A 15,330-nucleotide genomic window follows, 5' to 3' on the forward strand; every position below is an offset into this window, starting at 1 on the left:
AAAACTGGTCTGCAAGTCTGTAGAATCCACACATCTTGGGAAAAGCTGGTCCACTGTGGAATCCACAGGTTGGATTCTCAGAAAAGTAAACTCATCTGAATCCGTTGCGGATATCTTAAGCATCCCTAGCTTCTACGGACTAGGGCCCCACCCACAATGTATGATATTACCCTGTATCCACCCCCTCCCTGATTTTCCCCATGCACCATAATTCCCTTAATCCACCCACCCTCTTAGCATCACATTGACCCATGGTGGTGGGGGGAGGAGACAGAATTGCCCCCTCCCCACAGTTTTTTCTGTTCCAGCCTTAATTAATTGGAACTTGTGGAAGGGACCCCCTAGAGGTCCAGGGAGGTGGTAAAGCCAAGGAGAATAAAAGCTGACCCAGAGGGGGAAGGGTTTGGGTAGGCAAAAGAGGGGAGAAAACAGGAGCCAGGATGACTCAATCCGGGTAGATGATGAACCCCGAGAAGGTGCTGTACTTGTTGGTGTTGCCCCCATGCACCTTCCCTCCATCCAGCTTGATGAAGACTTCATCGCCCACATCTAGGTGCAGGATCACGCTGTTGCTCGCATAATCATAGTTCTGGTCAGCATCCTGTGCAATGGCACTGGCCCGGACCTATGAAAGAGAAGAGGGGGTGAGGCGGCAATGGAGCAGAGCTCTTTCAAGGGCTGGGGCGCTGCAGGGTCTGTTTTAACCACGTTAATCCCAACATTCCTGCCAATAAGCTAGATTCCACGGCCTCGCTAAATGATAGCAAGTATTTGCACCTGCCATCCATGGGGAGAGTGACAGAACTATGCAGTGCGTAGAAATGAGGGCCACTGACTACCCCCCACAGTCTCCTAGACTTCAGCCTGGGAGATGGATGATATTTTTCAAGAGAGTTGGAAGTAGGTTGAGAAAGGTGTTGCTTCCCTTGGCATGTGTTCATGTATTTCTTTTAAGCCTTTGTTTCCTCTTGCTAAACAGGTCTTGAACAGGCAAAAGTAGTGGGATGAGCACATATCAAACTTGTTTTTAGTTTGCCGAAATGTACCAAGGCCCAGCTTCTCCCAGGCACCATCTTTTTCTCCACTCAAGCTTCCTTAGCTTGTAAATGAGAGAGGAAAGAGGAAGGTGACCCAAGGTACTTTTTTTTTCTTTTTTGAAGAGTGCTTTTTATGCTTTTGTATAGTTCTTGGTTGCTTCATGTTAGCTCCTGATTCAATCTATGGCTGTTAGGAGGCTAGTAGGTACCAGCATGGCTTGCATGGAGTGGTGAAATTTTCAACATGGAGAAAAGTTGAATCCTATGGATAAATCATGCAGGTTTTCCTTAGTAATGCAAGCTGTAGAATCGAGCTTTCAAATTGTACTGGTGGGGCAGGAACTAAGCAGGGCCTTGAGGTCTCCACTCCTCACATGGGAACACTGAATGCAGCCACCCCTCTGGTTTCTGAGATCTGACCTGGCACTGTCCAAGCCCATTCAAATCTAAGAGCCTGTTGGATGGTGCAACCATGTCTAACCTTGCCCAGCAATCATGCCTCAACCTTGCCTTTTTACAAATGGTTCATTCATCTCCTAAAGTATGGCACCTCCAACCACTACCGCATATGTTATGAGTTACCAATCCATGAGAGAAAATGCACATTGTTCCATGTTGCTTCCTATTGCAACCTGGAATTATCTTGTGGATAATTGTGGGGCCTGCAATCGGAAGTAATGGCTAAATGAGGGACGGTTGCATAGAATGTTCTCAGGCTCAGGAGCAGAAACTTCAAGGCCCTGCCTAGCTGCTGCCCCACCCATAAGATTAAGGCATAATTGCCTGTTTCTCCATCACAACATCTTTCTGCTGTTATTGCATATGGCTGAACCCACCACCTGCATTGGCCGCTGCGGTCAATGCACCGAGACTGCCGTGCGGTGCTGTATTCTCAGGGGCATGTGTGATGTGCAACTGAACAAGCCAAATCCTGCACAGCTAAATAATACAAACATATTTATTTTCTTTAGTTATTATATTTATACTCCACTTTTCTCACAAGGAACTCAAAGTGCTTACAGAATCTTCCTCTCCACAGCAACAGCCCTTTGAGGTAGGTTAGGCTGAGAGTCAGCAGCTGACCCAAAGACACCCAGTGAGCTTCCAGCTTATCCTGACGCTCAGTCCAGCAAGCTAACCATTGGGCCACTATTTATTGTGCAGTGTGCTATGGAAGGACAAGAAGTAATGTGTTCTTTTGAGTGTTGGCATCCGGCTAGACCAGTTTGCTGGCTTCTGAAATGTTTTGAAGCAGTCAATGCCTCTGTCTCTTTTGAGGTTTTTCTCCTCACTGGGATAGCCTGAGATGCTTTAGGGGAAAAACCACAAACATTAATGCTGACATGCTCAGGATGCTGAATTCTGTTCCAGGTATAATATAGCGCACTTGTGTGGTGGTGTGATCATAGACCTGTGTAACTAATATAGCTCTGAGCATAGCAAGCAGCTATTAATCTAGCAATAGCAGAGAATAATTGTAAATTGATGATGAGAAGCAGTGGCAAGAGCTGGGGCGAGTTCAGGCATCTGCCTGTACATCCTAAATGGCCATTACTTCTACGACCCGTCCCACATATGCCGAGGCCTCTAGAAACGTCATTCTTGGAACGTCTGCCTGAGATCCTTTTCCTATAACCACCTGCAAATACCAGACAGCATTATTTTTGCTGCATCTGCACAACAGCACAAGATAATTTCAGAAGGCGGGATTACCTATTCTGGCCAATGTAGCTCTCCTGTTTGCATTCCAATTAATCTAAGCAAAATGGGCCGCCACATGTGTAAAGATGATCAGGCTGTTGCCACAAGCCTATGCACCTCTGGCTCTCCAGATGTTTGGATTGCAGCTCATATCATCCCTCAACATTGGCAATGCTGGCTATGGCTGCTGGGAATTGCATTTGGAGGGCCAGACATTCCCCACCCCGATCTAGAAGAAAGTCTCATTCCATTGAGTAAAACCTACTTCTGAGAGAGCATCCATAGAGCTGGGCTTCATGTCTTTAAGGTTTTTGCTTCAGGGCTGTTATAGAAGGGAAAACTTTCAACTGGCATTTTTGGAATCTGTTTCAGCAATATGATACGGCATATTTGGTAAAGATACATTTTCCCAACTGCATCGGGTGCCTGAGGGTAGTTTTGTACCTTGCTTAGTTTTTCCTGCAGCCTCTTCCCTCCAAGATTTCATGCAGCCTTAATTGTTATACCGATGCCTGCTGGTTTGCCGCTTTCTCCTCAGCAGAGACACAAATCAAGGCTTCATTCATCAGATAATGTGTATGAACAGAGTGTTCTTGCCCAAGTGAACCAGCCCACCAGATTCTCAGAGTTGTTCTGACTTATAAATAAAGCATGAAGAAAGATTAAGATGGCCAAGGCTGTTTACCTAAGTGAGAAAACAATTAAGAGGGGACTTGATCAAAAAGCATAAAAACCGCCTGGCTTCAAACACAAGCTGAGGCTGCAATAGCTTCACAAAGCCAAATGAGAAGGACACACTGGGAGATATTTCAAGATGCTTCCTCCAACCTCATGCCTTCCAGATGTAGAAGAGTATAATTCCCAGCATGCCCTCGGAAGGCACAAGGTTGGGCAAGTTTGGTTTAAAGCCTCTCATCAGTTTGGTGTATCTTCTCTGTCCTTGGATGCCACAGGAGACCTGGGTGTCCTGAGCGTTCTGAAATTCCCATTTTCCATGTCGTCATGCTCTGAAGAGCTTTTTTAAAATTACTGCTTGCATAGACTTCCATTGCAGGGCTGGGCAGAGCAAGCATGCGTGACTGCTGCCCCTGATATAGGAGTGATGGCCTCCAGTCCTATGCCTCCACTATTATGGGTGGGGGGGATTGAAGCCCTGCCTACTCTACAAGCCAGAAAGTGGTGGCAGAGGGTGTGCTGCTGCAGAAACCCAAGGACAAGAGACAAAGTTCCTCATATAACCTTCTTTTCTGACCCAGAGTGGTTAAAGCTGCAGTCACATTTTCTTGGCCTGAAATTTAGTTGCAAAGCAAGAGGAAATGCTTGATGGAACTATAATGCAACCGGCCCCAATGCACTAAGGTTTTTCCCTACTAGGGAGATGTCATTGGAACTGGAACCCATTGCCACAGGTCTGTGGCATTCCTGAGTTTTTGCAGGTGAGTCCGATACTTGCAGCTGAGCCCTTTGTGATAGCCGGGGCTGCTTTTAGCCTTCTCTATGTAGCTGCCTGTAAAGCTGTAACCACTGATATCTTGAAGAGTGATGTACTTTATAACTCTGAGGGCTGAACTGAACTGGTTCTTAGGAATTTGGGTGGTATCCTTGTGCAAATCAGATTGCTCCTCTATAACTGCCTGCAGATAAAGTTTCATCTTCCTACTTCGTACAGCTCAGAGTCGAGGTATTGGTTTTAAATTGTAAAGCCCTAAGCAGCTGAAGGCATGGCTGCTTAAGAGACCACCTGTCTTGCTGTGAACTTGCTCTAGGATCAGCAGGAAAGGCCTCCTGGGGGGCACTGTGGCTTGCAGAGGGTCTTTTGTTGTGCATGCATGAAAGGCCTTCTTTTGCATTGCTCTCTGAGACCATGGGATGTGCTCCCTCAAGAACTAGGATTGTCCCCCAACCCTTCTCTCTCAGATTTTTCAAAAGTGGTGAAGAAGTATCTTTTTATTTTAGCATTTTAAATTGTTTCTGCTGGGTTCATGTTTTAATAGGACTTTGTTTTTAATTTTAATCATGTTATTATTTTGCTGTATAGTGTTTTAGTTACTTATGGAAAGGCAGTTTAGAAAAACTGCAAATCAGCAGAAGTTGTTGGGCATCTATACCCAAACACACGGACCCAGATCTTTTTAGTCCTCCTCTTCTATAGGTAAGAAGCAGATGCTATGAGACATCAGACAAATTCACTTGACAGAGATGCCCACAAGAAGCCAGGGTGGGAAGGCTGTTGGGTGAACCACCCATAGTGTGGCCAAGAGACAATCAGATCACGGTGGGTTGTTTGCCCTCTCTATCCGCCTCTTTCTTCCTCAGTCATTCCTGGATATTGCAGGAGAGATAACAGCAGGACTGGCTGGTCTTCCCGTTTCCACTGTATTTACAAAATGTTTTCAGCTCGCTGAGGCTTTTTTCCCCCTTTCCCCTTTTCTTCCTGGAGATTGTAATCTCTGGTTTGACAGTCAGCTTTTACAATCCCCATTTTGACAATAAGTGACAACCCCTTCACGTGTGGCACCTTGGAGGGGCTGTCCTTCATTGCAAACCAATTTAAAGTTTTGTTCTGAATTGCCTAATGTACACAAATGTTTTCACACAGTATTTTTAAAAAACTATTTTGGACTTTCACAGGAGTGCGCCCAAGTATTTACAGACATCTGAAAAGGGGCAGGCTCACTGGGGCAATGTCCAGGGAGGTACCTGCTTCCAAGATTCATCAAATATCGGTGCTGGATATTGTCCCAGAGAGGTTCGCAATAACCTCCCCCACACTTTGGTTTATTTTGACAGCGGCCAAGCCAAACCAAAATACAAGTGATCCATGCTTGCAAGAAGCAAATGGTGGCATGTACATCCCCCTTGAGGCAAGATCCTCAATTTTTCTGGGGTGATGCTGCACTGCCCTAAGGGTTCTCTCACTTTCCTACTTGTTTCAAGACTCTAATTATTCTAAACATGGAAAAGAATGAGCCATCCCTGCGGTCAGCTTCCAAAACTTTTATTCTTTTGGATAGGGCTCCTCATTTTTTTTTTCAAAGCGCAATATGCTAGCTGTCAAAACAGTGGTTTCTTTTAAAAAGGGTGGCCTTACTTTTACGTGTTATTTATTTATTTATTTAGCGGACTTATACGCCGCCCCATTTGCCTAAGCCTCGGGGCGGCTTACAAATAAATAAATATCATTAATACGATAAAATGCAATTGGAGACATCCTGGCCAAAGTTGTTAAAATCAGTAAATAAAATCAACAATTAAAATGCCATTTAAATAAAAAGGTCTTGGCCTGGCGCCGAAAAGCAAATAACGACGGCGCCAGGCGGACCTCTCTGGGGAGCGCATTCCATAGGTTGGGCACCACCACAGAGAAGGCCCTCCTCCAGGTACTCACCCTCCTAATGTCCTTCATGGAGGGCTCCCGGAGAAGGGCCTCTGCCACCGATCTCAAGGGGCGGGAGGGCACATATGGACGTAAGTGCTCCTTTAGGTAACCAGGACCCAAGCCGTTAAGGGCTTTATAGGTGATAACCAACACCCTGAATTGGGCCCGGACTTCAATGGGGAGCCAATGAAGCTGACGGAGGACTGGAGTTATGTGAACACAATGCCCAGTCCCCGTCAGCAACCTGGCAGCTCTGTTTTGCACCAACTGAAGTATCTGGACCGTCTTCAACGGCAGCCCCACATAGAGCAGGTTACAGAAGTCTAGTTGGGAAGTTACCAATGCATGAGTCACTGTCACCAGGCAGTCCTTCTCCAGGTAACGGCGCAGCTGGTGAATCAGCCGAAGCTGAAAGAAAGCACTCCTCGCCACCGCTGTTACTTGAGCTTCCAGCGAAAGCTCTGGATCAAGGAGCACTCCCAAGCTGCGGACCTTGTCCTTCAGAGGGAGTGCAACCCCATTCAGGACAAGGTCAAAGTCCCCTTCCCCGAAGCCCAAACCGCCTACCAACAAGACCTCCGTCTTGTCTGGATTGAGCTTCGGTTTATTGGCCCTCATCCAGCCCATTACCTCAGCCAGGCACAGGTTCAGTACAGCCACCGCCTCACCTGGAGCAGGTGTAAATGAGAGATAGAGCTGGATGTCACCAGCATACTGATGACTCCGCAGTATATAAGTGTGTGAGTGTGTGTGTGTGTATATATATGTATAAGTATATATAAGCTTATAAGTATAAGCACAGAGCCATAGTCCCCCAGCAACACCTTCTGGAATCGGTCATTGAGATAGGAGCGGATCCACTGCAGGGCAGTGCCTCCAGCCCCCAGTCCCGCTAGCCTATCCAGAAGGATACCATGGTCGATGGTATCGAAAGCCACTGAGAGGTCCAGGAGGACCAACAGGGACGCACTCCCCCTGTCCTTCTCCCTGCACAGGTCATTGTACAGGGCGACCAAGGCAGATTCAGTACCGTACCTGGGTCTGAAGCTGGACTGAAATGGGTCTAGATAATCAGTTTCATTCAAGAGTGCTTGGAGTTGTCCCGCCACCACCCGCTCCAACACCTTGCCCAAAAACGGGATGTTGGCCACCGGTCTGTAATTGGTGGCCATCTCTGGATCCAGGGATGCCTTCTTTAGGACTGGTCGGACTACCACCTCCTTTACAGTGGCAGGTACCCGGCCATGCCTCAGAGAGGCATTGACAGCCTCCAGGATCCAGGTCCCTATCCCGTGTTTGGCATTGTTAAGTAGCCAAGATGGGCAAGGGTCCAATAGGCAGTAATAATAACAAATTAGATAAGATAACAAATTCAGTAAGATTATATAAAAACAAAAAACACAAAAGTGACTGTTAATTATAAAGTTAATTTTTAAAATAGCCATTAAATAAAAAGGTTTTAACTTGGTACTGAAAAGGATATAGACTCGGTGCCAGGTGCACCTCTCCAGGGGGCACATTCCATAATCTGGGTCCCACTGCAGAGAAGGCCCTGCTCCAGAGAGTTGTTCTTTTTATCTCCTTTAAAGAGGGCTCCCAGAGCAAAGCCTCTCCCACAGATCTTAAGGGTTGTGAGGGCATGTAAGGGAAGAGGCGCTCCTTCAGGTATCCTGGTCCCAAGCTTTATAGGTTAAAACCAGCACCTTGAATTGGGCCCAGACTTCAACCGGGAGCCAGTGAAGCTGATAGAGGACTGGCCGTTATGTGAACATAACGGCCGGTCCCCGTTAGCAGCCTGGCAGCTCTGTTCTGTACCAGCTGAAGTATCTGGACCATTTTCAAGGGCAGCCCCACATAGCGCGCGTTGCAGTAATCCAAGCGGGAAGTTACCAGAGCATGTATCACTGTTGCTAGGGAGTGCTCATCCAGGTAAGGACGCAGCTGATGGATCAGTCGAAGTTGTAGGAAAGCACTCCTTGCCACCACCGCCACCTGGAACTCCAGTGACAGCTCTGGGTCAAGGAGTACCCCCAAGCTGTGGACCCTGTCCTTTAGAGGGAGTGCTACCCCATCCAGAACTGGGTCAAAACCACCCACCTGGAGACCTGCACTGCACACCAACAGGACCTCTGTCTTATCTGGATTGAGGCTCAGTTTATTGGCCCTCATCCAGCCCATTACCTCGGCCAGGCATTGGTTCAGTACAGCCACCGCCTCACCTGGAGCAGATGTAAATGAGAGATAGAGCTGGGTGTCACCAGCATACTGATGACTCCGCAGTTCAAACCTCCTGATGACCTCTCCCAGCGGTTTCATGTAGATGTTAAATAGCATGGGGGACAAAATAGAGCCCTGCAGAACTTCATGGCAAAACTGCCATGGCGCAGAGCCAAAGTCCCCCAGCACCACCATCTGGAATCAGCCACCAAATAGGAGTGGAACCACTGCAAAGCAGTGCCTCCTATTCCCAAGTCAGCCAGCCTATCAAGAAGAATACCATGGTTGATGGTATTGAAAGCTGCTGAGAGGTCCAGGAGAACCAACAGAGACACACTCCCTCTGTCCCTCTCCCTACACAGGTCATCATACAGGGCAACCAAGGCAGATTCAGTACCATAACTGGGTACTGTTATTTCAGTACCAGACTGAAATGGATCCATATAATCAGTTTCATCCAAGAGTGCCTGAAGTTGTCCTGCCACCACCTGCTCTAACACCTTGCCCAAAAATGGAATATTGGCCACTGGTCTAAAGTTAGTGGCCACCTCTGGGATGCCCCCTTCAGGACAGGCTGGATCACAGCCTCCTTCAAGGGGGCTGGGACCCGGCCCTCCCTCAGTGAGCGATTAATAGCCTCCTGGACCCAGGAACCAATCCCATAACTGGCCTCCTTCAGTAGCCAGGAAGGGCAAGGGTCAAGAAGACAGGTGGTAGGACATACCATCCCAAGCACCTTGTCCACATCATCAGGCCGCGATAACTGAAACTCATCCATTAAAGATGGACCAGACGGAGCTCTGGACACTTCCCGTACTGGAACAGTATCAACTGTGGAGTCCAGATTGCAGCAAATCTGAGTGATTTTTTCCTTAAAAAAAATTAGTGTTCCTGAGCAGTGAGAGTCTTGGGAATGAATATAAGAGAGAGGACCCTTAGGGCAGTGGAGTCTTCCCTCCCCTAGAAGAGGAGTTTGTTACAAACGGAGTATTAATGCCACCATACTATTTTCACAGGCACAGATCCCTTGCACCTTTGGTTTGACTTGACAGCTCATTTTTTGACAGCTGTCAAAGCAAACCAAAGGGAGAGGATTCTGTTGGGAGTCTGTCTAGATATGCGTCCAGGGTTGGTACATGCTGCACGGTGGTACCTCTCCGAACGTAGCCCACACAAGTCTGCACAGTCCTGGGTCTCTGTAAGTGCACTCTTGTGAAAGGCCAATACATCTGCACACATTATAGGGTACAATTGCGAATGGTTTGCAAGCATAGACAGGCCCTCCAAGGAACTACCTGGGCATGTCAAAGGGGTGGTTAGTGGTTGTCAAAAATGAGGATTGTAAAAGCCTGCTGTAAACCCAAAAATGGCTGTCTCTGAGGGGAGGGGAGGAAGAAGCGGCGGGGTGCGGGGAGGACCATGGCTCATGATCCTGGTGGGGGCAGCAGCAACAAGCCAGTGTTAGCTGCCCCCAGGTACCAGGACTGTCAGTACTTGCTAGCCACTTCTCAGTAACCATGATGATATGACAACTTATCATACATACAACAACCCAAGGGTTGCCAGGATGGCTTATTAACCTCAAACAAGCCACCCTGATAGAATCAATCCAGGTTTGCGAGACCCAGCATACCATGATGGCTTGACACCCACTATGGTTTGATGTGTCATGCAAACGAGTAATAGTGTCCTTTTACGTATAGATTCCTTTGGTATGGACTAATTCCTGCTAACGTCTGTCAACAGTGATGGGTAGTTTGGCGGTTTATTGTTGAAAGCCTCATTAGAATATATCTTGAAGGAAAATTGCCTGCAGATACCTGTGCAGACAAATAGAGCTGGTTTAAAGTGCTCTACCCCGTTCAGATTCCAAATAATTTCTTTTGGACTTTGGCAAAAATCAGATGATTTCTCTGAGCCCAAGTTTCATGGAGAAATATTCCAGACATTTCTGTTAATGTGTGCAATGCACTTCTGCATGGGACATACAGATCCGTCATGGCACCAATTTGATACTAGAAAATGAATCACACCAGTCAGAGAACATTTCAGCCCCCCAGGATGCTGTTCACGAACAAAGCATCTTCAAAGGGAGGCTCCAGCATGAAGTGGGTGCAACTATGTTTTACAGCCCATCTTCTAGGATGGCATTACCTTTTCTCCAGTGGCCTACAGAGTAAGATTTCCCAGGAGACATCTGTACTACCTGGTGGGGCTATGGCTCAGTGGCGGAGCCCTTGCTTTGCATGCAGGGGGTCCCTGCTTCAACCTTTGGCATCTCCTGGTAGGGCTGGAACTTCAAGCAGCTGCTGCCAGCCAGTGTCAACAATGCTAGGCTAGATGGATCAAGGACCTGATGTGAGATAAGGCAAATTCTATCAAACTCCATCCTGCTGGTTTTCTGTAAATAGGTAAAAAAAAACCCCCAGACAAACCCTATTTATTTAACTTTTGTTTGAAAACTCAAGTTTGACTGCTCCAACTCATGTTTTATGGCTATTTTGCTGTGGTGGCTTTGTTTTTTGAGGTATTTTTAATGAAGTATCCTGTTGTTCTATTTTATTGTGTTTACGAGGGGCATTCAATGTATTCTCGGTATCAGCATGAAGAAAAAGGAATAATAAATTGAAATGATTTTTATTTTTCAGTGTAATCCCCCATAACTTCAATACACTTATTACATCTAGAAATTAACTTTTCAATTCCCTGTAAAAAATACCCTTCCTCCTTGTCTAAAAAATGTGCATTAATTGCCGCCTTGAGGTCTTCATTGTCAGAAAATCACTTTCCACGAAGATCTTTTTTTAAATTAGGGAATAGGTAGTAGTCACTGGGGGGCCAGATCTGGGCTATAGGGTGGGTGGTTTATTTCTTCAAAACCACAGTCTCGCACAGCAGCCTTCGAAACATGTGCTGTGTGAACGGGCGCGTTGTCGTGAAGAAGCAACACACCTGCGGTCAGTTTTCCCCGCCTTTTTTCTTTAATTGCTTCTCTTAAATGACACAGAGTGGTTGTGTAACATGCTGCGTTTATGGTTTCACCATTTTTCATGTACTTGGTCAATAAAATTCCCTTTGAGTCCCAAAACACTGTGGCCATGATTTTTCCGGCCAGTGGAGTGACTTTGAATTTCTTCGGCAGGTCAGAACCATTTTTATGCCACTGCATGGACTCCTGCTTACTTTCAGGGTCATAGTGATGAACCCAAGTTTCATTGCCAGTAACAATCCGATCGAAAATACTAGATGGATCTTCACCACAGAGCTCTAAAAACTCCCTAGCACTTGATTCGCACTTGTTTCTGAGGCGCCATGAGCATTCGCAGCACCCATCTTGCACAGACCTTGGAAAGGTTAAGATGGTCATGAAAAATAGTAAATATGGTTCCAACAGATAGGGTTGTCATCTCTGCTTACATTTTGATTTTTATTTGGGCATCTTCCAATACAAGTTTCTCAATTTTTTTCACATTTTCTTTCGTAGTGGCTGTAACTGGCCCACCCGAGCAAAGGTCGTCTTCAATGCTTCCTCTAAAAATGACAGAGAAAGTCAAATTCACTTGACCACTTTTGAACAGGAGATAATGAAGGTGCAGAGTCCAAGAAAATGGCCACCATCTCTTCATGAATGATTTTTGACTTTTTCCCTGTATTGTAAGGAACTTAATTACAGCGTAGCGCTCGATTTTCTTCAACATTGTCACGTCAGTCATCATGGTCGTCTTTCACTGAGGATTACTAGGGAACTAATGATCACACTTGAAATTTTGCATGTATACCCTCAGATAGTGTCATTAGCTAATGAAATAATTAAATTACCCACATCAATAACAAGTCAACCCAATACTGAGAATACATTGAACGCCCCTCGTATAATTTGCAAACACCTGTCATGCAGTGTTTCATATATAACATATATATTGTTACTGTTGTAACAGAATTAACTTATAAAAATATAAATAAGTGAAGTTGATAGTATAATATTAACTAATTAATTAACAAATACAGATAGCAACAGAGTATTGGGAAACTGGGTGTGGCAGGGTTAAGACAGGACTGATGAAGAGCAGACAACAGTATTGTAAATGCAGAAGGGACCACGGGAATGAAGAGATGACCTGGCCATTGAAGAGGTTCTTGGAAGTCTAGGACAAAAGGACATGGTACTGGGCTGGAAGCCAAGGAAGAGGATTTTTTTTTTTCCTGGAGTGGGGATCTTAGAGAGGAAACCAGTTGTAGATAATCAAAGTGCATTAACTTTTTGTTGTTGCCTGTCTAAGAAAGGAATCCAGATTCTTTGTTACCCATGACTGAAATAGCATAACTAATACGAAGCTGCAGAATTCCTGTCCTTGATGGGAATCCTTGCTCTGTTCAAAAAAAGTAAATGTAGTTTGGATGAGAAAAGCTGGCTCTCCTCTTTTAAAAAAATGAAGCTGATTTTATTTATTTATTTGGTATAGAATGGTATGCTTTGTCTGCTTCCCTTATGTCTTCTTTGCACTACCCATGAAGTGTGTGTGTGTGTGTTCTGAGGAGTGAAGGTTAAAGTTTTCAGTAAAACGGATGGGTTTGGGTAGCTTGGGAAATGTTGTGCAGGCAGATCAGTGATTCCATCCCACTGCTCTGTTAAATTATATGATGTGCAATTAGGGCATGTTGTGTTAATTCTGTTTAATTATATTTGCATTATAAATTTTCAGTAATACTGGTGGTTTCCCACACTTGCTTTCAACACAGCTTTTTGCCAAGCTGCTCATATCCAGGGGCTAGCACAGACCAGTGTGTTATACACACCTGCATCCACACCTGTCCAGGCTTTCTGTCACACAAGCCAACAAGAAGACATGACATTCGCAGGACATTTGCCTCCTTCTTCTGACTGAACCACCTTCTTTTTCCACCATGAAAATTAAAAGAGGAAAAGAGGAAGCCAACCCCATCGTCTTTGTAATAACATTTATGAGTATTTTAAATTACACAAAATATATAAAACAGCTGCATGAGACTCTGGCTAACATTTTCAGAGTCCAAAGTGGGAGGATGTTGTGGTTTTTAACCTTTCTGTGGGATTATCCTGATCTAAAGATATGACATCCTTGGCTGAGGTTGGGTTAAAAAGCATGTATTGGAATAGAACAGACAGACACTGGGAATGATTAGTCACCTGCAAAGGGCAGAAAGTGGAATCCATCTGAATGGCTATGCAGACGCAGAGTGCACACACTGCCTCTCTTTACAACCGCTCACACCAGTGCTGGAATGTAGTTGGTTAGCTAGTGGATTTGTGCCTGTGATCAAGGGCAAGGCACATTGGTTTAAATCAAAGCAATTTAGTTTGCAGCAGGGGAAAAGACCAGTTTTAAATCAATTATTTTAAAGCATGCATGGTCATTGGCTGCTGCTACAATAAAAACAAATTGGTTTGCAACAAAATAGAAGTTTTGTACATCCTGTGGGCATAATCCAAAACCTTTGTACACGTGCCCTGAGCACTACACAATTACTTAGAGAAATTTGGATAGATCCAAAATACAGTAGATACACTGAAATAAATAGACATTAATCAGAACTAGTTTACTTCTGATGATTTCGGTAGGTCTACTGAGTGTGAGTGAGGCTGGATCCAACCCAAGAGGAGTAATGATGATGGTTAGAAATCTCTGTTTGGTTCTCCGTGTTTTGTCATGCAGAGACACAAAGCAAGACTAGCAAGTTACCCAGGACCCTCCATAATCTGGAGCTGCTGGATTCCAGGCAGAACTGTGTTTCTGTATATGCTGGTAAATGATACATTGCAGGTTGGCTGTATTTAGCCCCCACTCCTTTCTACAGGAAAGGACTAATGACTTCAAAGAGAGTATTAGTCAAGAGGGCTTATTCATAATGTGCTTCATTGAAGGTCATCAATTCAGTTTTAAAATGTTACATTTAAACATGTATAGTTATGTTCATGTCAGATTTCATATTAAAAGGCATTATTTATTTAAAAAGGGATATTTAATAAATCTGAAAATGTTAAACAGACAAATTTGTAATAAACTTTTTAAAACTGTAGACTTTTCATTCACTCTGGAAAGGAAAACACTGGTTTTGCTCCCCGAGTTATCTAGTGTGGTAGTGACCCTTAAAATTAACCTACCTGCCTCTTTGGTTTCTTGCTTGCTTCCTCCTGCCAGCAACCCCTGAAGTCCCTGTGCATAATACCCATTTCCCCTGGAATGTATGTTCAATGTATGTTTAAACAGAAGAAATGTTCTACAACTCCCAGCATTCCCCAAGTTGTAGAATTTTTTTCTGTTTAAACATACATAGGATTCCACTTAAAAAGCAAATTTTCTTCAAGGAAATCGCTGAACAGGATGCAAACAGCCTGTCCTCAGAGACCAGTAGTTGCATACTTCAGTTCAGCACCAGGGGCAATTATACTTGTCAGAGGAACCAGAATCCACCAGGGTGTTCTGGACATTAGAACTGGAATTATCTCATTTGAAAGCCCTGCAGGAGGGCAGCTTGTCAATCTTTTTTTCTTGATGCAGAATCATCTCACCACCACCAGACAAACTGCAGTCTGTGCCACAGTGACGTGGTGGTTCTGTTTATTTAACGCACACACACATCATGCTCAAAGTGATTTTGAACATGTGGGCACAGAGGAGGTACAGTATGGCCTTGCACTGGCAATCACTCAGGCAAGTGAGCCATGGCACACCGTGCGGAAGAAGGGTAATCCTGTCCTCCAGTCAAGAGGTTGTTTTCGTCCACTTCAGTTTCTCCTTCCCCAGACACAATGGTACTTTGAAAAGACAGGAGACAAACTGAAGAGGTGGCTCTGAATCAGTGTATCTGTCACCAGTAATCTATACACAGGCCCACATGAACTGTGGGAGGCACAGCTGCTGATGCACCCAAGCTCGGAGGTTAACTTCTGGTGCTTCTGGATCCTGTGCAGGTTCGTTTAGAAGTACTTTAGTGGGGATGGTTTTAGAATAATCT

The 15,330-nt window shown here is 45.1% G+C and overlaps 1 protein-coding gene across 1 annotated transcript in view; it reads right to left on the minus strand.

Annotated features, from left to right (window-relative positions):
• Positions 1-445: 445 nt before the first annotated feature.
• The window catches only part of C1QL4 (complement C1q like 4), a 28,441-nt gene continuing 13,556 nt past the window's right edge, over positions 446-15,330 (minus strand). The window contains exon 2 of the mRNA XM_044449564.1: positions 446-625. Coding sequence (XP_044305499.1) covers positions 446-625 — 180 coding nt within the window. The remainder of the gene's footprint in view (positions 626-15,330) is intronic.

This window comes from Varanus komodoensis, unplaced genomic scaffold (assembly GCF_004798865.1).
Source record: "Varanus komodoensis strain SLA01 unplaced genomic scaffold, ASM479886v1 scaffold59_1, whole genome shotgun sequence".
Classification (NCBI taxonomy): Eukaryota; Metazoa; Chordata; class Lepidosauria; order Squamata; family Varanidae; genus Varanus; species Varanus komodoensis.